This window comes from Neofelis nebulosa, chromosome 8 (genome assembly GCF_028018385.1).
Source record: "Neofelis nebulosa isolate mNeoNeb1 chromosome 8, mNeoNeb1.pri, whole genome shotgun sequence".
Taxonomy (NCBI): Eukaryota; Metazoa; Chordata; class Mammalia; order Carnivora; family Felidae; genus Neofelis; species Neofelis nebulosa.
The window spans coordinates 29,216,012-29,238,285 of record NC_080789.1 but is presented as its reverse complement, the minus strand read 5'-3'; the positions used below and the strand labels follow the sequence as shown (position 1 = coordinate 29,238,285).

Genomic DNA, 22,274 nt, shown 5'->3' with positions numbered 1-22,274 from the left:
CTTGTTTCTGATCTTGTCTCTTCTATCACAGAGTCATGTCTCCTATTTCTTACAACACTCCAAATCCCATATCCAATTTTGGGCTACTACATTCTTAGAATGTAATATTCTTAATAACTGATTCAAGGAAACTTCAATTTTATGGTGATTTATTTATATGTTCAATCAATAAATATTTTTGAGGACCTGCTATGTTCAAGATATTATTCTAGCCTTATGAAGGCAGAGGGCACATGGCTCAAAAACAATGATTCCTTCCATTGAAGAGTATTTCATCAAATAAGGGAGATGATGATATATGTATACATATATAACAAAAAGGAAAGTGTGCCCCAAAACCATCTTATATTTTTGGAGAGAGGCATATACTATTTCTCCCCACATGTTCCTCATAACTAATTGGAATATTTGCCCCACAACGTTCTGAGATCAGTGGCTGCTTTTTTTCTTCTTTTCCCAGTTTTGATTTTCAATACCAAAATACTTCTCATGTCCCAACACCAGCGAAGAGTAAACAACATGAGGCTTTGATGGTTTCATAGACATATTTTTCTGGACTTGATTCCAAAAAGAAATTTGTCTGATAAATTCAAGAATTGGAAAAATTTGCTTGGCCAGTGGGTCAATCTGCTCCAATTTAATGAATGGAGTTAAAAAAAAAATTCCATACCACTTTCAGTATAAAATAAACTTTTATTCTAAAAAGGCACAGATATTATTAGGGGCTTACCATATTTGGAATTAGACTATTGTACATCTCAACCACTGCTACCACTAACAGCTGTCCTAAAGACAGTTCTATACAATAGGCAATGCAACTGATCTTCCTACATTTTTCTGCAGCTAGAGGGACCAAATCAACAAAAAAAGGTCAGTGATGCACAATGCTATTTCAAAATATATTTTCTATATTAGAGGCTGTAATGAAAATGACTTTAGATTTCTTCTCGTCTGAGACTTAGGGTAATACACTGTGTTATAGTCACATCCAAATGCTCACCTTCAGCTCTCACCACCCACCAGCTCACTGGGGAATATCCCCAGAAATGAGAAAAGCTGTGTTATATATCATCTTGTCTTAGCTATTTCTCAAGGATAAATGATATACTTTATTTGTCTCCCATAAAATTTATAAAGAAAAAAAGAGAAGTGAGTCAATTTGGCATAACACTACGCTCCTTTGTAAGAACATTCAGCAATACAGTTCAAGAGCACAGTGTTTTTTGAAGATAAAGCAAATAGTTTGCAAGCCTTCTCCTCTTTTTATTACTTAACCAGATTGCAAACATAAAAAGGTTAAAGTTAGGGTAGAAGTCAGGAAAGGAACTAATGATTATCTATCAGGAAAAAAAAAGGTTAACAAGGCCCAGAAACACACACACACACACACACACACACACAACCCAATGACTTTTGTAAGACTACATTAAATGTCCAGAGACATTTTAAACTCTTCAGAGAATAGAGATATGAGAATCTCATCATAATCATCCGGATACAATGGTGTGGGATGCCCAGTACTTCCATGTCCTGGTAGCTTTCATTTTAAGGCATTTTCAAATTCTGAACACTGGGTTATAATGTAATCAACCTTCTGTTGAATTCAACTAAGTTAGAACCTACTGAATAAGCATGTTGATTTAATCAGGTACATTGTACATGAGATATGTCATGGTTATGCTAAGTATGCCATTTCATGGCTTTTTAAAGAAATAATTGAGCATGCTGAGGTCTGAGATTGTTGGGACCAACAGAAAAAAACATGGTATGGTCAGAAATTGCCCGTGGCATTTCTAGTTCTGAGCATGTGGGCACCTATGCATCTAGCCATTTTACAGACATAAGGTTATGAAAGAATATTATTACTTAGCCAAATTATTCAGTCCTTTCAGGCTAGCTGCATCAACTTTGGAGATTTTGTTGCCTTCAAGATGTAATTCAGTAAGGGAAGGAGGAAGACCTGGAATACAGAAATACAAAATGTTACATTAGCAGATAAATGTAATGATGGGATGTAAAGACTTAATGAAGACAAAGGCCACCAATTTTCTAAAAGACAGAGTGTCAAAGGATTTGCTTTACATCATTTTCATTGGTTTTGATTTTTATCTTTTTTCTTCATCCCTTTCATAACAATATACACTTCTAGAAGTAGTACAGGGGCTTTTCCTTTTCTCGTAGTTCGATTTTAAACAAAAACATGGACTGTGGTTTCTCACATAGTAGATTTTTGTCTCAGGAATTCTTAGGATACAATTGTAGAACTGAGGTCAAACCCTGAATCTCATTAGTTTCTTACACTTCTGTTAATAAGTTAACACTACCGTGGATAAAAGATGACAACTCTTTATTATATGCTTTATTATAGCACTTGAGCTATAATAAAGAGATCATGTATAAGTTAAACCTATAGGCAAATTTAACTAAGTATCTCATTCATGGGCATTATTAATAATTGACGCTGATATACTGTGCTGGCTTCAGTCTTAATCAGCTTTTCTGCATTAAAAATCAAACACATGGGACGCCTGGGTGGCTCAGGAGGTTTAAACGTCTGACTTCAGCTCAGGTCATGATCTCACGGTTTCATGGGTTCGAGCCCCACGTTGGGCTCTGTGCTGACAGCTCGGGGCCTGGAGCCTGCTTCGGATTCTGTGTTTCCCTCTGTCCCTCCCCCACTCAAGCTCTCTCTCTGTCTCTCAAAAATAAAAAAAAAGAAACAAGAAAAACTTTTACATAAATCAAATGCAAAAACAAACCCAACATCAAATTCCTCTGCAACACGGATGTGTCCAAAGAGCTAAAGATTACTTGGACCTTTCAAATCAAGACTGTTCCCCTACACAAGAGGAATGTGGAGGCCTATAATCAAGCAACCTGCCATATGTAGAACACCTGGGGAAATAATTTCAGATCCAAAGTATCTACAAAACCTCTGGATAGTGCTTCTTGAAAGGCTATGACTTCTAAAAATTTAGTAATATTAATATAAAAGTTTAAATATTTTATTTTCATTTCCTCCTGCCATCTGAGGATGCATTATGCTTTTATACAGCTTTTTAAAGGGCATATTGTTCCACTTACAAGAATAGCACCAACCACAAAGAAAAGAGCAAATTGGTTACATGTAGAACTAACATCTGCTTAGCAGAGAGTGTCGGTTATTCGTCCATAAAGAACAAAATTGGAAAACTGCAGGTTATGTTCGGCATGAAATTGTCATTGCGCGTCACTGAATTCTATCAGTACTGTCTATTTAATGTAAAAGTTTAGTCCATATTTGATTTGACCTTAGGATTAGTTTCTCTATGGTGCTATGTTTTGTGTGGGAGCTGCTCAGGAAGGAATTTCTACTCCCTGCAAGTCTGAAATGTGGTCAACTCTGTGGCACTTTCCCTAACTTAGCTCATTTACTTGTTTCAGTTTACAAACTATTTTTTGTTAATCCCTGTTCATAGACGAAGAAACAGAGACTCAAAGTTACAAATTTGGAGACTATCTAGCTGCTAAGTAGGGAGGGTAAAATGTTCCCAGACAGTCAAAGGGAGTTAAATTGAACTATAGTTGCTCTTAACTGAATGAAATGAAGTTAAGACAGCATGAGAGAAGCAAGAGGGACTTAACTCCCATAAAGCCACTGGTCTGAGGCAAAGGTTAAAAGTTTCCATATACTTAGAGACAAATACCTCCTTCTGGGAAAGCGAACAAATGAGATAATAGTCATTACGAGTAATGGTTGTCTGGGCAAAATTAGAAGTAACAATTTAAAGCCTGCTTGCACAAGTATTTCTATTTTCCAGGAGCCCTAAAAGAATGTCAACCATAAAGGCATTCTGGGATTGTCTCTTGTCCACTGAAAACTAACGACCGCAGATAACGACCGTGGGATTGAAGAATGCTTCCCAAATCCTAGCCCCTCTCCCCTAGGAAAAATGCCTTTACAAGTCTTGCACAATACCCTTTCAGAGAGCAACAGTTCTCTTTCTTGTCGGCTCCCTTGTACACAAGTTATCTCCAATAAACTCCACCCACACTCTTTCCCTTCACTTCAGTGTTCATTTCCATGACACTGAGACTCAAGAACCTAGTCTCCGGGGTCCAGTAACAAAATCACAATTGCACAGTTCTTATGACTAAATATCATGAAAACACAGTCACTCTTGGAAGAAGGGATTCTAACCACTCAAGTCTCTTTAGAATACACAAGTGTGGATTTTTAAAATACTCCCATATGTAATTAATGAGGGACTTTATAACAAACCATATTGAATACACATCATTTCTTCCCTATCACCATGAAAAGATAGTATTAAAATGTAGTGTCTCTAGAACAACAATTATCATCACATCCATAACTCTTACCAAGGTTCTAAGTGTCTTCCCTTTTGCAATGTCAGTTTCCCCAAAGTTAAGGTATAGCCAGGAGAAAGTTTGTGGAAGAAAACTTTGCAATAAGATAGAGAGAGGCAAATTTGCAAAGAATACCATTAATCTTTGCCACCGTAGCATTTAGCTAAGGAACCTATACTCTAGTTACTTTTTTTGTTCCTTTCCCTTTTCATTTTTAAGGTAAATATGAGAGCTTACTTTGGGCCAGGTACTATGCATGCACATTCAAGTCTTATTTGTGTCTATCCTCACAAATATACTAGAAGATAGGTGTCACTAATACCTCCGTAGATAGTAAAACTGAGGTTTTAGAGATGTGCAATAACTAGCCTAAAATCACAGAAAGACTAAGTGGCTGAGCCAGACCTCTCACTCCTGTTTTCTAAGTGGAGAAACCATAACTCATCACTTCATTCCACAGCCTTGTGTTTCCATCAGTGATGGTAGACCATTAATGTGGGCATTAAGCCTCCCAGAGGCAGCTGATGTTCTGGTGTAAGAATCCAGCCTAAGAGAGGCAGACTCATGTATTTCATCAGCATAAATAATGCACAAGAGAGAGGACTTAGGTAAGCAGCAGAATACAGTGGTCACGCACATGGGCTCTGACATCAGCACAGCACAGTCCCAGCTTGGCCACCTCCAAACTCCAAGACCTTGGTCACAATTTACTTCATGTCGTTAAGCTTTGGTTTTCCATATTTATTAAGCAGGCATGATAATATTCCTAGAGAGGAATGGTTTGAGATTCATATAGAAAAATCCACAAAAAGCATTTGGCACAATACCTGCTACTAAATAAGGGCTGAACAAAATTTAGTTACTGTAATTTTTATAGTAAGTATTTAATAAATAAAAGTAAGCTTGAAATGGTGAGAAGAGAGTACATAGAATAGGGAGAAGATGTGAGGAATATAGATCCCTAAGTGATGAAATGTGTCACTGAAAGATATTTTGGAGGATGCATTAAAAAGGACAGCAAAATCAAAGACTGGTTCCAGTTTTTTTATTTGGCCTTCTATAGCTCTATGGCCTTAGGCAAAATGTATGTGTATATATTCTATACAAAAATATAATTAAATAATTAAAATATTACTAAAACTGATGTGCCTGGGTGGTTCAGTCGGTTGAGCATCTGACTTCCACTCAGGTCATGATCTCACAGTCGTGGGAATGAACGCTGCATCGAGCCCCACATTGAGCGTGAAGCCTGCTTGGGATCCTCTCTGCCCCTCTCCCTCTCTGTCTTACACTCTCACACTCTCTTTCTCAAAACAAATAAATATTTTTTTAAAGAATGACACTCGTTACATGCAACAAGTTGGAGGCTCAATATGAAAGTGCTTTATAAACTATAAATGAATATCTATCATCTATCTATCTATCTATCTATCTATCTATTATCTATCTATACCAATAGTTGCTGTTATGGGCATAAACACATCTTCTGTAGCAAAAAGACTATGGAGAGAGCAAGGGGTAGTAAGAAACCATTCTATGGAATATGTACTCACAGGAGCTGACGTTTCTGTGGAAGCACAATAAAAGGTAATTGTTTTCTGTGGGCAAGAACCTACATTTTGTGCCCAGTCCAAGAACAAGATATCTAAGCTGAGAAAGGGCCAGATGGAGGGGAAACTTGGAGAATACAGCTGGGCTTTTGAAAGACTAAAACCCTGGGCCAGGTAAAATGTGAAAATTAGAGGAATTTTCTAATTTCTAATGGTGATTAGATTTCTTTTCTTTATGGCTTATGTGTCTCTCCCAGGTAGCCCTTAGCACAATGACCTTAACCCCCATGGCTGTGTAGTGATTGCTATTTATTTTCCGGCTTTGCTCTAGGTAATAAGGTCCATGAAGGCAGGCAGTATACCCTATTCACTGTCCTGTCTCCAGTGTTTGGTACTTTGCCTAAGCAAAATGAGTGTTAAAACATTTTTACAAATAATAAAAGGTAATATTAATCCACTATTTACATGCCTGATATTTTTCTAATTAGTTATGTAATCATTAGACAATCTAATGAGTTGTATGTTGGTGTTATTACCACTTTACCAATAAAGAAGTTAAGGCATAAATATTGAATAACTTGTCCAAGGTCTTAGAGCCAGTTAGGGACACACTGAACTCAAGCAAATAGACCAAAATCCATAGTCTCTACAACACTATTATATAAGACTTATTATATAAGTGGCCACTATGGATCCTCTTATTCAGAGAGTAAGATGGAAAGGAATTCACTTAAAGATTGGAGACTCAATGTAAAAATTGGCTCAATTTCTGAGGTGTTCCCATGTATCTTTTTTCCTTTAACACCAGCAAGGGATTCTATTATTTAAATAACTGTACTTTTCCCCCTGTGCTCTCACAATTCTTTAACATGAAATCATTATGTGTAAGTTATATCTTAGAAGAGACTTTATAGGTCTCGCCATCTCTACAATGAGCCTAAATGGCCCAGGGGTCATCCAGGCTCAATAGAAACAAGGGTAGACAATTTACTGGAAATAACGTTGGCTGCTTCAGTCACCGTTTAAATTTCCAAAACAATGTTTTTGAATGTTAAAGTTGTTATATTTGGATGTTCAAACTGCTTTGGAGAATTTTCTATCACCTTGCGGGATGGTGGTTATATTGGTGTCAGCAATGCGGATGTAGGACAGCTTCTTCATTCCCTGGAAGGCTCCATTTTCAATTCCCGAGCTCTTCAGTGGGTTGGTGCCCAGTTCTACAAATGCAAAAAGTGCAAAGTTCTTAGAGAACAATATTAGGATATTGCAAATCAGAGTCGTGTCTGTTTCAACAAGGAGTTTAAGAGAAATTTGGGTCAATAACAGCTTGACTGAAAAACAAAACAGAAATTAATGAACGCGCTCTTCATAGGGATGGCAAACTAAGGTAAAATTTTCTCTCATTAAAACAAACAAAAACCAAACAATAACAATAAAACACAAAGATTTGTGGTAAAAGCAATAGGTTTGCCCGGAAATCAGCAAACACAAGTGTTTATAAGTCACACTTATGGTGGGGCTATTACTTTCCTGAGATGAGTTACAATGCTAAATAATCTGAAACTAGCATTTTGTAAGCCAATTATAAAATCACCATTTGTTATCACGATTAGGACATATTTGTTAAAACAAATGATTTATGAATGTTCACAATAGAAACAATCCCCACAGTGGAAAGGTATCCCCCACACATCTCTAGTTAATTACTACTTAATTCCATCCATTCCATTGCATCTTGGCCATACATGAGGGTGATTTTGGGCCTACAGTTTTCTCCACACTCCCAGATCCTTAAGATTGAGGAACAAAAACATTGTAAGGCACAGATTCAAAATCTCATTTCTGCTGGTCTTGCTACTGTTCCTGGTATAGGCTAAAGACATGCCAATTCTAGCTAATTTCCCTTCCTGCAGCTAAAGCTTACTTGGAATCTTTTAAGGTGAACCTTCAATCCTGGCCTTAGACTTATAAGAATATCTGTACCTACGACGATCATCTGGTTCAGGCCATTGAACACAGCTTTTCGCACTTTGGTGATCTCATTCTCGTGAGCACGCAGCTCCTGAAGAGTTTTGGGCATTTTTTCTGGCAATTCCTTCAGATGATTCTTGGACAGATAAAGTCGTTCCAATTTCAACAAAGGTGTAAATGCTCCAGGGCTGATTTTGCTAATTTTGTTGTTGACAAGGATCAACGTCTGTAGATAGTGAACAAAAACAACATATATATAATAGGTGTGTAGTTTATTTATTTCATTCATGAGACTAACAGAGAAATCTACAAAACTGCAAGAGATCAGAAAAGAATTAACCAAATGTGATTCTTTCATTTCAGAAGTGTAATGAGGATCTGAACATCAGAAATTAAGGTGGTGAAATATAGATTATAATATAGATACAGAGACACTTAATTTTTCAACACTAAATACTCCTAAAGATTGAAATTATGAGAGTAACCCAAAATGCCTGAAAACAAGCCAATGCCACAGGCATCCATCCCCCAGTCAACTTTTTAACCTAAAAATCCATATTCATTGACTGCTGTCACGGATTCCACTGCAATAGGATGGCATTGATTTGTCCTGTCATCAGCAATACAAGACATAAAATTTTCTTGCAGCCTTACAAATTTAGGTAAAACTTTTCCCCAAAAGTTTGCCAAATTGGTATATTATGTTGTAGCTCACTGTAATTTCTTTGGATTTCTTGGTCACTTGAAAGGTAAAATCAATTTCCTTTTGTTCGGTATTTTATGGAAAGAAAGATTTGCGTGATCACAATACTTCTCATTTTTATTACATTTTAATATATTTAATAACTGGTTTATAGAAAATAAAGATATAGTTAACATGAAATGCAGAGCCTTAATATTTTTTATTCTGTTTTGTCCTTTTTACATATAAGGTTTTATATAGTCAAGTATGTTAATATTTTTGGTAATTCTTAAATTTTTGTTCCTGCCTTCTCCTAATATAGAAAATTACTTCTGGGGCGCCTGGGTGGCTCAGTCGGTTGAGCGTCCGACTTAGGCTCAGGTCACGATCTCACGGTCCGTGAGTTCGAGCCCCGCGTCGGGCTCTGGGCTGATGGCTCAGAGCCTGGAGCCTGCTTCCGATTCTGTGTCTCCCTCTCTCTCTGCCCCTCCCCCGTTCATGCTCTGTCTCTCTCTGTCCCAAAAATAAATAAACGTTAAAAAAAAATTTTTTTTTAAATTAAAAAAAAAAAAAAAGAAAAGAAAATTACTTCTCATTCCTTATTGTTACACATATAGCTATTGCTAAACTTAGTTTTGGGCTACTTCTTTCTTTTCCAATGATATGTATGTCTATAGAACCATACTTCTTATTATTCCAAGTCTTCTTGTCAACTAATCCTATGGGATTCGGGATAATTTTATCCAGGTCTGAGAAACTTGCTTTTCAGTTGTAGTTCACTTTGTGCATATATGAAAATGCACGGGGACAAAAAATAAAACAATGAGAACTTACACTATCAGAAATGCAGAAATACTTTCTGAAGGTAACAGCCGGTAGGTTAACCCATGTACATCCTCATGTTGTTCCCATTATTTGACTAATTAAACCTTATCACAAGTAACAATCTTTTAACTGATCCTAAAAGATGCATGGGTTGGTTAAAACAAAATCCCAGGAAATCCCAAAGCATATTACAAAAAATTCAAACACCCGCCATGGTTCAAGTCATAGGATATTAATATTTACAAGCAAAATGTCCAGGAAATTAGTAACAGCAGAGCTAGAAGAGCGATCTAAGAGGAGCTGCATCGTTGAAAGACACCCAACATGGCAGATGCTTAATTAATTATGAAGAAAGAGGAGAGCATCTATTGCCATCTATGGAAGAAAACTCTGAAAGCTTGGCATCAGTAAATGTATTAAACGTGGTCTGAAAATCTGCTTATTTTACGTTAAATGTCAAAACCTATTATGCAGAATCACCCTGATGATGATTTCAGCCAATAAAATATTACTTTGTTCACTAGGTAATAATTAAATAACACCTCTACCTGTGAGCACGCCATAGTACTATCCGCCCTTAAGTTTTAGTGGCAGTAGGACACTTGCCCCAATTATTTCTTCAGTACACTGGGAATAATAATAGCACCTACAGGGGGTTATTGTGAGAGTCAAAGCACAGTGATGCATATGGACTTCTTTGCAAAGCACTTTTCAAATGGCATTGCTGGTTGAATGTCTTAATCCAGTAGAAATCACACCTGCTTTCAAATTAAAATACATTTGAAAAATAAATATAAGCTATGAAAATTTCGGTCATAATGAGGTAAACTTTTAAGAGCTATATGAGCTAGAACTTCACATAAAACAGATCCACAAGCGAAAACAAAGTTATTTGTGTATATACAGTATTTGTAAAGATGGTTGATGTTAGTTCCATGCATGCTGATACCTATTTAAGAAAGCACACTCATAAAATAACAGGCAATGACAAGATTGTAAGATAGGAATAAACTAATTACATTGGCTAACGCCAAAGGCCAGCAAAAACAGAGAAAGAGTCAAAGGTGAACCTCAGGTAGTCATCAGGAGATCAGCTAATGAAAAGAAGGAACCTCTTCCCATAAACAGCCTGAGATGACCTCTGAAAATGGTTCACCTCCCACTTGATCCAGAAAATCCTACAAAATCATGCAAGTCGAGACAATAAAATCTTTGTGTTCACTTTAAAAACGCACGTGAGATTTCCCAGGACATCAAGGAAAAGCCACCGATTATCTGAAGGATGTCACTTTGCAGAAGCCACATGTGCCACCCTGTCACTATGATCGTGGAGTTGGTAGCTGTGCCCAGGCCAGAGAGTGAAGCTGGACACAGGTGGCTCAGAAAGAGTGCCGAGTTTTTATTGAATATGCTTAAAAAGTGCAGAGAGTAGAGCTGAACTTAAGGGTTTAGATGTAGATTCTCTGGTCATTGAGCACATCCAAGTGAACAAAGCCAAGATGCAGGAGTTAAACTTATAGGGCTTATGGTTGGATTAACCCCTACCTGAGATAATCCTTACTGTAAAAGAGCAGATTCCTCTTAAATCAGAAGAGGAGGATGCACACAACAAAAAGATATCACAGAAGAAACTGAAGAAACAAAAACTTATGGCCCAGAGTCAATTCTACAAAAGATAAATGCAAACAAGAGTGAAAACAGAAAGAAAAGAAAAAGAAAAGAAAGAAAGAAAGAAAGAAAAAGAAAGAAGAGAAAAGAGACAAGAAAGACAAGTAGAATCGACTCATCAAGACTTTGCTAAGAGGTGAGAGAAGTCAGAGGAGAAGAGAACTTGCTGCTTGCGGGCAGGAAATGACTTGAGCATCACATAAACTAAAATTGAAGCATAGCCTCAAAAATCATCACAACCTACTTCCTTTCCTTGGTAACTAAATAAAAAGGGATCTAGCCTGGGAGGTATGGGAGAGGTGATGAAAAGAAAACAGGCAATGGAAATGGAGTGGAAGAAAGAATAAAAGCATTTTCACCACCTTCATCCAAGAAGGTGATCGAAAGTTACAAACTTCCAGTTAAATGAGGGCTGGGATGTAAGGTACAACATTACGACTGCAGCCAACATTGGGGTATGGTATATTTGAAGGGTGCTAAGAGAGTAAGTCTTACAAGGTCTCCTCGCAAGGTCACAAGGAAAAATACATCTGTTTTTTCTTTTCACATACACACACACACACACACACACACACATTGTTCAAGATGAAGGATATTAACTAAACTTATTGTGGTGATCACTTTGCAATATATGAAGTCATTATGCTGTATACCTTAAACTTATACAGTGTTGTGTGTCAATTATATTTCAACACAATTGAAACAAAAAAATGTTAAAGCCTGACTTAGTATTATTTCCCCAAAACCACTAATGCAGGTTTATACTGTACCAGGTATCGTTTTAAGGGACTGTATGGTTACTATCATATTTATAGGCAATAAACGTACAGAGTCAATTCAGAATGCTCTCAAGTTTGCATCCCAAGATTTGGCTCTTATTTGCTGTGTGACTAGGAACAAGTAACTGAATAAGTAACCTCTCTGTGCCTGAGTGTCCTCATCTGTATAAGGGAGTTATCAAGAGTGTCTACCTCATAAGAAGAGTTGTAAGAATTACATAAGTGACTGTATATAGGTATTAAGCCTAGTATGTAGTAATTGCTACACAAATGTTTGTTATTATGAAACTTTTGACAATTTTTTATTTTTAATTAAAAAGAACATCCTTACTAGATTTATTAAGCATTTATTCAAAGGAAATATATGAAAAGTTGTCATTGTAATACTTAATTTTCCATTATTTCACAGAATAATTATGGTTTTTCTATTACATAGAAAAGTATTATATTACATTTCTATAAGTATAAAACTACTCTTGCACAGCATATAGTACTCATTATGAGACACAGAGTTTAAATTGATCAAATTATTGAGAAAAAAGGAAGCTTTCTGTTAAATCCTTTCTATTTTAATCTTTGCTAAATTTTCATTTCTCTTCTTCCTTCTCATTCAAGCGTGCCTTTCCTGGCTGAAATTATAACGTTTATTTGCAAAATAACAAGTTTAGAAATGATCATGAATGAAAGAGTAAGAGAAAAATAGCTGGTTAACATTCCCTGAACAGTTGGAAGCTCTAATAAACTCTTCCTCTCTTCAATGTATACTTTGAAGTAGAAGGAAAGAGATTCCAAGATAGTAGTTGCCTAAAACATACTGAGAGGGAGACGTGGAAAAGAAAGAACATCTTATTACAAATGCCAGATTTAATGAGAGTGTCACAGAAACTAGATATCTCTTATTTAAGGCTATAAGGAGGTCAAACAAATTATTCAGATTATACTTAAACATACAGTAATTGAGATTAGAGTAAGAGAATTCTCCTTCCTTAAAAAAGTACCTTTAGGGTGAAGTTATAAAAATAAAATGAAGCCTTTAAATTTTAGCTCATTGGAAATAACATTAAATTTTTCTTAATCTTCTAACATATTCAATGACAGTTTGAAGAGTCATTGACAGACTGTGTTGGTTTCACCATCAGCTCACTCCGAGTGAAAACATACCATGAAGGCAGAGAAAATGTGAGTTGGGGCTCAGGTCCGTATCTTATCAGTAGAAATGGATCCCATTGCTTCAAGATTTGAGATCTCTAGCTCACGCCTCATCTTCACTCTTTGCAGCCTGTATCTTTCCCTCCAGCCAACTCCTGTATCTGCTTATTTTCTTTGCCTTGCCTGTCCTTTCACACAGAAAACCCTCTTTTCTTCTCTTCCTTTCAAAATTCTGCTAACCCTCTAGATCCTTTGTCCAATATTCTCTCAAATACTAACTGGTAACCTGATGTAGGACATGTCTGATTTGACTCTTTCTTAGTACCCATAACATTATCTCTACATCTCATAACTATGCAATTCTCTCCCTTTTTTTTCTGAAAATTCTAATGGTTTACATTGTATTTTTAATGTTAAGCAAAACTCTGCTCCCCTGAAATTTCCACTCAGTTGCCAATAGGACAATTCTGTCACTTTGTAGTTGAAGTAAGTAAATTCAATTTCTCTTCTCCAATATGGCCCTTCATATATGTCACTCGTGACCTTTTTTCATTCAATTTAGATGTCCACATCTCTGTCAACTGTGCCTATAAGAGATGATTTCCAGATTCTTTATCTCCATGATGATCATTCTGAAGATACTTAAAGGTTAATGCCCTTCTAAAAATGTCTTGCCCAGGACCAGACTCAATACTTCAAGAGGGGCCTACAGTGAGGTGTTTGGCATTTATTATGGACATTGAAACCCAGCTTCTTTATAATAAACGTGCAATGATATTCTGAGGGGAGACTACATTCTACTCATCCCACAGGTAGAGAGCTGGACTAAAAATACAGTTCATAGGGATTCTGATGACCTACCTGAAAAGGCAATGCACTTTCTCTTACAGAAGGCTGCCTTAGCAATACTTAACCCTATTTGATTGGGTTGGTCATTCTCCATTTATAACGTACTTTCTCCCAACTACAGTTATACTCATTCTTTGTTCTATGTGACCTTCCTCTATGTCCTGGGAAGTGAACTTGGAAACTGCCTAACCCAGATGACCCTAACCTCTGACCTCTCATTAGGTTCATCCATAGGAGACACTGACAGGAAATCAGGAGGTGGGAATACAGTTCCCTACTTCTCTCAAGGTGGGCTTGCATACTTCATAACGCTTTGTTGGCTCCTATATCCCTTTGTAAATAGTCCCTTCAGTAAAGCCTTCTCTGTGAACCCTTTTGAGAGTGCCATTAATTTTCTGCTGGAATCCTATCCGGTACACTGGATGTGTGACACTATAATAATGACAATAAAAGCACAGATACAGACAAGAATGAAGCATGCATACTCCTGCATACAAAGCAAGATCTAGATATATAGATATAGATGTTTGGAGATAGAATTATATTTACTAAGTAAAACATGGATGTTTATCCCTTTTTCTATTGGTGCCAATCTTTGAGCCTTTAAAACACTTGCACCTCTTAGAAAATGAATGAAAGAAAACAAAAAGAAATAAATGAATGCTAAGATCAGTAGTCCATTTTGTTCGCCTAATGAAGTACTATCTAACTGGGGAGATAAAGACTTTTATTCATGAAACATAAGAGAAGATTAAGATATATATTTTTAGGAAGCAAATACTAAAGATATATGGGGTATATGCAAGAAAACTGGCTGACTTTTAGGGGTTAATGAATACGATGCTTTGCACCCCTATCGCTCCCTAAACAGAGAATTTAATCAACACTTATGTGTTGATTTATTACCATATAGTACCCCAGGCCTTACCTAAGTTTTGTTTTGAAAAATCCTCTGAGTCAGATCTTGTTACAACTCACAAACCAACCAACAAACAAATAAACAAAGAATCCTTACATGAAGGTTCTTCAGGTTCTTGAAGTCTCCATCTTTGATTTCGGTTATTTTGTTGTTTTGCAAGTCCAGCAGCGTAGTGTCAGGAGGGAGCTCTTTTGGCACTTTTTCCAAACCTTGCATGAGAGTAAAAGTGATGTATAGTCAGTAAAAGGGGCACATGACTACACAATCACAAGGGATGTGTTTGCAAAGAAATCAGTGTTACAATGAAAATTTTACCTGTACCATAATTTTCTTCTTCTAGGAATTATACCGATTGTAGTTTAAAATATCTGCTTTATTTTTCCCAAAGAAGTCAAAGGATGTATACAAAGGATACATATATATAAAGGTTACATATATGTATATTCAAGTATAAATAAACACATCACCTTCCCCATGTAATTACTTTTCTGAATAAAAGTAAAATTTATATTTTGTAAGAGAGTGGCTCAAATTTCTCAGTGCACATTGTTTTACCTCACTGTTCTTGTTTTAACAATCAATTCCTTTGATAAATGTTAAGTGCAAGCGACCTCTAAATCTATACTTTCTGCATAAATATACCATGAGTAGAGAAGAGCTTCAGCCAAATCATCAAAGACCCTTTAGACCTAACATGACATTCCCACAGATCTACATTTAAAATGCCTCTCTTGGGGCGTCTGGTGGCTCAGTTGGTTAAGCGTCAATCTCGTGCAGTTCGGGAGTTTGAGCCCCGTATCAGGCTCTGTGCTGACAGCTCAGAGCCTAGAGCCTGTTTTGAATTCTGTGTCTCCCTCTCTCTCTGCTCCTCCCCCGCTCACACTCTGTCTCTCTCTGTGCGTCTCAAAAATAATTAAGATTAAAACAATTAAAATGCCTCTCTCTCTTCCATTGGCTTTGTTTCACATTGGTGTAGGTCATTAAGCAAAAATTTGATATTCTATTGACTCAAATTCATGTGATCATTTCTGTATTTTAGGTTGTATCACATAAATCAGAAAAGTTGTTTAACCTCTCCATCATATCTGAAACTTGAATTCTTTCATTCATTCAACAAAGCTTTACGGAATACTTCCTAGACACCATCAATTTATTAAGCCCGGGGGACACAGCAGGAACAAGACAGAAATTGTCCACATCCCCACAGAACATATAATTCAATGTTTTCAATTACAAAGAAAATTTCTACAGGGACTACAACTGCTATGTTGCAAAGGTATCTTTCCAATTTTGAATTTTACGGAAGTACAGACTGTGGAATTACCATTGCAGTCATAGTGCTATATTCGTGTCTTCCATGAAAATTGCAGAGAATATTCCTGAAATCACCTACCTTCTAAGTTCTCTGCAAATAATTTTTTACTCACATTGTCACATTATCAGAGATCAACTATCGTTATAAATTTAAATAGCGAAATGCAGGCGATGCTAAACATGTACAAATATATTCCAAGAACTCACTACAGAAACAGTTCACAGAGAAGTAACAAGAGTGAAGTGTTTTCAGCGATGAACAGCTATCTTGTAGGAGGATATTTAACTGCTCTATGCAGTCATGATTGCTGCCATTTTCAGAAATGTCACATTGATAATTTCATGCAATTAGGAGTGGCAGGCTTCTGCCAAATCATTGATAATTAGTGTTCTCCAACCAAGAAAAGACACATTTCCTTTCCTTTGGAAAAAAGTTCCCATCTACATTTCATTATTAGTCTGTGGGCTTCTCTGTCAAAGTTTTAATCTCCACTTATGCTTACTTTTACATATTATTGAACTTAAATCCTAGTGACTCTCTTAACATTTGTTTAATGCCAAAGTGCAGATAAATGTCAGATGTGGAGAGGGAAAAAATGATATATCATTTTTGATATATCATTTGGCTAACAATTTTGATTATTTTGTCCCGGAATTTTAGGAACTGCTTGAGGTGAATTATATACGTCATTTTTCTGAAGATTTAATGTCAAAAAATCTTCAGGCTCGGGCGCCTGGATGGCGCAGTCGGTTAAGCGTCCGACTTCAGCCAGGTCACGATCTCGTGGTCCGTGAGTTCGAGCCCCGCGTCAGGCTCTGGGCTGATGGCTCGGAGCCTGGAGCCTGTTTCCGATTCTGTGTCTCCCTCTCTCTCTGCCCCTCCCCCGTTCATGCTCTGTCTCTCTCTGTCCCAAAAATAAATAAAAAACGTTGAAAAAAAAAATTAAAAAAAAAAATCTTCAGGCTTGTGATTTTTGCATTTTAGTGCTTAGAAAGTCATTTTCTCGATTAAAATCATAACCCTACCATCTACTCTGAGCTACTAGTAAATTTATATCTATTTGGAGGATTTATAGAGCAGTATTTTTATTAAAGCTTTCTACTGATCTCGCTTTATAGTTTATAAAAACTGAAAATATGTTATCTTATTTAACTTACATCAATCTGGCAAGATAGGTAAGGCTGTAGGGTGATTTTACTTTTCCAGATGATTTTTAGAAAAGGCTTCATGCCGTGAGCAACTCACATAAGAGGGTCAAAGTGCAGACTAGAACACAATTTTCCTGTATCCCCAAAAAGAGCTATTTTTTTTAGAAAAAATTTTTAATGTTTATTTAGTTTTGAAAGGAAGAGAGAGAGACAGAGCATGAGCAGGGGAGGGGCAGAGAGAGAGGGAGCTGTCAGCCCAGAGCCTGACATGGGGCTCAAACCCATGAACCGGGGATCATGACCTGAGCTGAAGTCTGATGCTCAACAGACTGAGCCACTCAGGCACCCCAGAACCATTCTGATGTCAGATGCAATCACATGTTGTACATTTAAGGTCTAGACAGGGCATTGAACTTGCTCAACAACTAAAGGCAGAGTACAATGGGGACATTATCCCAGTTATGATTTCTTAAAATGTCACAAAGGAAAGGACCATTAAGTAACAGCTTGTCTATGATTCCCAAATGCTGATCAGGGAGGCACTACAATGAGATTCCTACCAGTCTACATCAAACAAAATTTGACAAAAATAAGTGCAACTGAGTGTGTTTTTAATGTAAATTACACACCCACACCCACATATACACAAACACACACACACATTTCTGAGACGAGCATCTGCCTCCATTTCAAATATACCTTCTTAAAAAAATAATTCTGATAGCAGATGGCAGGTTGTTGTTACTTCGTTGCACTTGGTTTTGATCTTATAGGAAATCAACTTGTTCAACATTCAAAACTTCACTTGTCCCAGAAATTAGGAGACTTCTAATATAGACCGAGGCTCTCTTTTATAGGTAATTTAAATTTAATGCAGTTATATGGCTTCTCTAAGGCATCTCATGTTTAACCTAAACCAAGAACAAGGTGACATGAGTCCTCACTCTATATCTACCCGATGTGCCATAGATGTATGTAAACACGGCACATATTTTTTTTAAAAGATGCTGATCTACACTGTTCCTTAAACGTACTGTGCTGATTCTTAAATACTTGTTTTTATTTATAATTTATGTTTTATGGAATATTCCACCCACTCAAGTCCTTCTAGCTTCATTCTAATAACCCCTTAAAGTGCGCCCTTCACCCCCTCCTCTATAATATTCATCCTAACCACACCAGATAACAGTGACCCCTCTGCCACCAACTCCTTATATATAATCTCATGAGATATTGTCCTGCACTTCAGTTTTCTTTCTTTTCTGTAAATTCTGGGCAAGCAGAAACAAATGACTATATTTCATGAGAGCTGTGGTCTTACTGCTTTACACATAAAGGTGACTTGTTGATTGATTAGTTGGAAAATCATTATCTGTCCTGCTGTCCTTGGTGAAATGTTCATGGTCATGACTTCAAGATCTTTTCTGCTATGTTTTGTTACAATCATCTCTTCGCATCTTGCTTTCATAACGGTTCTTACTTTTCCTCAGAAGTACTAGAATACAACTGGCTATAATAATCAGAATTTTCTTTCTGATTCTTGATTTAGCTAGAAACATTTTAGTAATGAACACTACCATCAAATATGCTGTCCCCATTATCTGCACCTGAAAACTGCTCTCAATTTCTTCTGTGTCTACGACATATTTGTGAGGAACCTTTGTTCACATATGTCTGAAGTATACCACCTTTTCTGTCCCACGTGGTAACTGATACAATGGTAACAGTTTCTTTGTATGACATATATTTCTCATGGGAAGAGATCAATTGTAAACCCTTGGATGGAGGAACAGACCCTCACTTATAGATAAGTATTATCAAAAACAATCAAGCAAATAATGAACACTGAATCTGATTAAGCCTGTAGATGTAACTCCCAATTTAGAAGAGATACAGAAGTCAAAGGTATATGCTTAAGTCTATTAAAGAAATGGATTCAACAATGTCAATTAAAAAATGGGCAGAAGACATGAACAGACATTTCTCCAAAGGAAGCATACAGATGGCCAGCAGATACATGAAAAGAAGCTCAACATCCCCCATTATCAAATAAATACAGATCAAAACTCCAATGAGGTATCACCTCACACCTGTTACAATGGCTAACATCCATAACACAAGAAACAACCAGCATTGGTGAGAATGTGAAGAAAAAGGAACCCTCAAGGACTGTTCGTGGGAATGCAAACTGGTACAGCCAGTGTGGAAGACAGTATGGAGGTTCCTTAAAACGTTAAAAATGGAACTACCTTAGGATCCAGCAGTCACACTACTGGGTAATTACCCAAAGAATACAAGAACACTAATTCAAGGGAAGCATGCACTCCTGGGTTTATAGCAACATTATTTACAATGGCCAAGATATGGAAGGAGCCCAAGTGCCCAGTGATTAATGAATAAAAAAGATGTGGTGTATACACACACACACACACACATGCACACACACACACAAAGGAATATTATCCAGCCATAAGAAGGAATTAAATCTTGTCATTTGACATGGCATGGATGGATCTAGAGAGTATATTGCTAAATAAAATAATTTAGTCGGAGAAAAACAAATACTATATGATTTTACTCATATGTGGAATTTAAGAAACAAATAAGCAAAAGGGAACAAAAATGAGAGAGAGAGAGAGAGAGAGCAAGTGAGAGAGAAATAAACAAATTCTTAATTACAGAAAACATACTGATGGTTACCAGAGGGGAAGGGAGTGGGGGGATGGGTTAAATGAGATGGAGATTAAGAAGTGCAGTTGTCTTGATGAGCACAGGGTGATGTGTGGAACTGTTGAATTCCTATATTGTACACCTGAAATTAATATAACATTGTATGTTAACTCACTAGAATCAAAGTAAAAACGTAAACAAAAATAAAGAAATGGATTCAACAAAATCCCTATTTCCTCAACAGATAAACCGCAGGGGAAAGTAAAGAAAGGCTTGTTTTTCAATCATTTATAGTTTACAAGACTTTAAAGCTATTTAAATAATTGCAGTGTATGTACTTCATTTGGATCCTAATTCACACAAACTGTAAAATTAAACATTCGTAATATTTACGAGATGGTTGAAAATGTGTACACTGAATGAATCTCAGATGATATTAAGAAATGATCTTAAATTTTAGATGTGATCTGGTTGTCGTGATTGTATGAATTAAGAGCTTTAATCTTTCAGAGAAACATACCGATACATTGTTGGAAAAAATGACAGGACAACTGAAATTTGCTTTAAAATAACATGGAAGGCAGAGGCACCTGGGTGGCTCAGTCAGTTAAGCATCCAACTTCAGCTCAGGTCATGATCTCCCAGTCAGTGGGTTCGAGCCCCGCATTGGGCTCCATGCTGACCGCTCAGAGCCTGCAGCCTGCTTCAGATTCTGTGTCTCCCTCTCTCTCTGTTCCTCCCCGGCTCGCACTCTGTCTCTCTCTGTCTCAAAAATGAATAAATTTTAAAAAATTAAAAATTTAAAAATTTAAGAAATAATATGGAAGGGGGAAGGTGGGTGGAGATATGTAGAAAAATACAGGCATTAGTTGACAGTTGTTGAAGCTTGGTGATGAATATACAAGTCTCTCTTATTTTGCAGATTTTGTATATTTAAAAATCTTCCTATAACCTTTTATTTTTTTAAACATTTTTTATTTTATTTATTTATTTTTTGAGACAGAGAGAGACAGAGCATGAACGGGGGAGGGTCAGACAGAGGGAGACACAGAATCGGAAGCAGGCTCCAGGCTCTGAGCCATCAGCCCGACGCGGGGCTCAAACTCACGGACCGCGAGATCGTGACCTGAGCTGAAGTCGGACGCTTAACCGACTGAGCCACCCAGGTGCCCCTCCTATAACCTTTTAAATAAGACTGTTATTTGAATTTTAATCCTGGTTCCTCTTTTTTGATCCTTATCCTTGGGTAAGTTGCTTAAGCTGTCTATGCCTCAGTTTTCTTGCAGCTTTCAAAGAAGTTTTGTGAGGATTCACTAAATTGTCCTACAACATAATTTCTTACCATCTTGCAGAGCAGGGCCTCAATTACTGGTACCTACAAGTATTTTCAATAAGGAGACAAAAGGGTGCCGCTCCAATTATCTTGCTGATTATTAGTCTGTAAATCTGTGGCAAAGTGACTGTTTTTCAGGGGTTTTTCCCTGTAATCAATACAATGATAACACGTATTACCCTGGAAGCTGACATCTGCTCTGCCTATGTGTCACACACACATTTTTCATTTATAGTTCTTACTCCTGGGTTGGCTCTTCTCACCAAACCCCGTGTGGTCTTGTTGCATTCATCCTTGCTCCCATGACGTTCAAAGTCTCTAAAGACGTTCACGGTCTTTGATGCTCAAGGTCTCTAGAGAGCTTGTCTACAAAGCCCTGCCTTTTGCTGGTATCTCCTCATTTCAGGAAGCACACGTTCCCCAACAACTAACTCGGCCTCCCCAAAGCTGTTGCTGGTCCATTTAACTAGATTTTAATAGTGGCAAATGCTACACTCCTTTGGCAAATTCGGAAAATTTCAGTCATTTTTGCATTGGGCTATTTGTTTTGGTCAACATTATCATCTTTAGAGTCAGAGTGACTTCGTCTTAACATCAACTCGGATGCCAACCAGAGATAACTGGGACCTTTAACTCATTATATTCACGTATATAACGCTTCTTGATCTTAAAACGCTGAGCATGAAGTAGACTAGGGTGGAAATCCTAAAGCTAAAGATTATTTTGAGGTGATTGAAAAACTTTATTTTAGTTAAAAATTGTTTACTTGAACTAAAACTAATCTTCAGATAGCATACAAGCAGACAGTTGTTCAATCTTAAGTATATTTTTATCTCAAGCTTTTAAATAAAAAAAAACCCTCAAATTCTGTCTTTATATATGATTTTATTAACCATCTATGATTTTAACTAAACCATTCCTACTGATACTGATGAATTTTATATTAATTCCTAAAACTATATGGAAAGTAAAATGTTAAGCATTTTATTTTTATTTTATTTTATTTTATTTTATTCTCATATAAAATTTATTGTCAAATTGGTTTCCATACAACACCCAGGGCTCA

At 36.8% G+C, this 22,274-nt stretch overlaps 1 protein-coding gene across 2 annotated transcripts in view; it reads right to left on the bottom strand.

Moving 5' to 3' along the window:
• Positions 1–22,274, bottom strand: part of DCN (decorin) — a 42,589-nt gene that overhangs the window by 8,094 nt on the left and 12,221 nt on the right. For both annotated transcript variants that reach the window (XM_058741815.1, XM_058741817.1), the window contains exons 3-6: positions 14,839–14,951; positions 7,884–8,097; positions 7,004–7,117; positions 1,867–1,960 (exon numbers count right to left, since the gene is read on the bottom strand). In XM_058741815.1, coding sequence (XP_058597798.1) covers positions 1,867–1,960; positions 7,004–7,117; positions 7,884–8,097; positions 14,839–14,951 — 535 coding nt within the window. The remainder of the gene's footprint in view (positions 1–1,866; positions 1,961–7,003; positions 7,118–7,883; positions 8,098–14,838; positions 14,952–22,274) is intronic.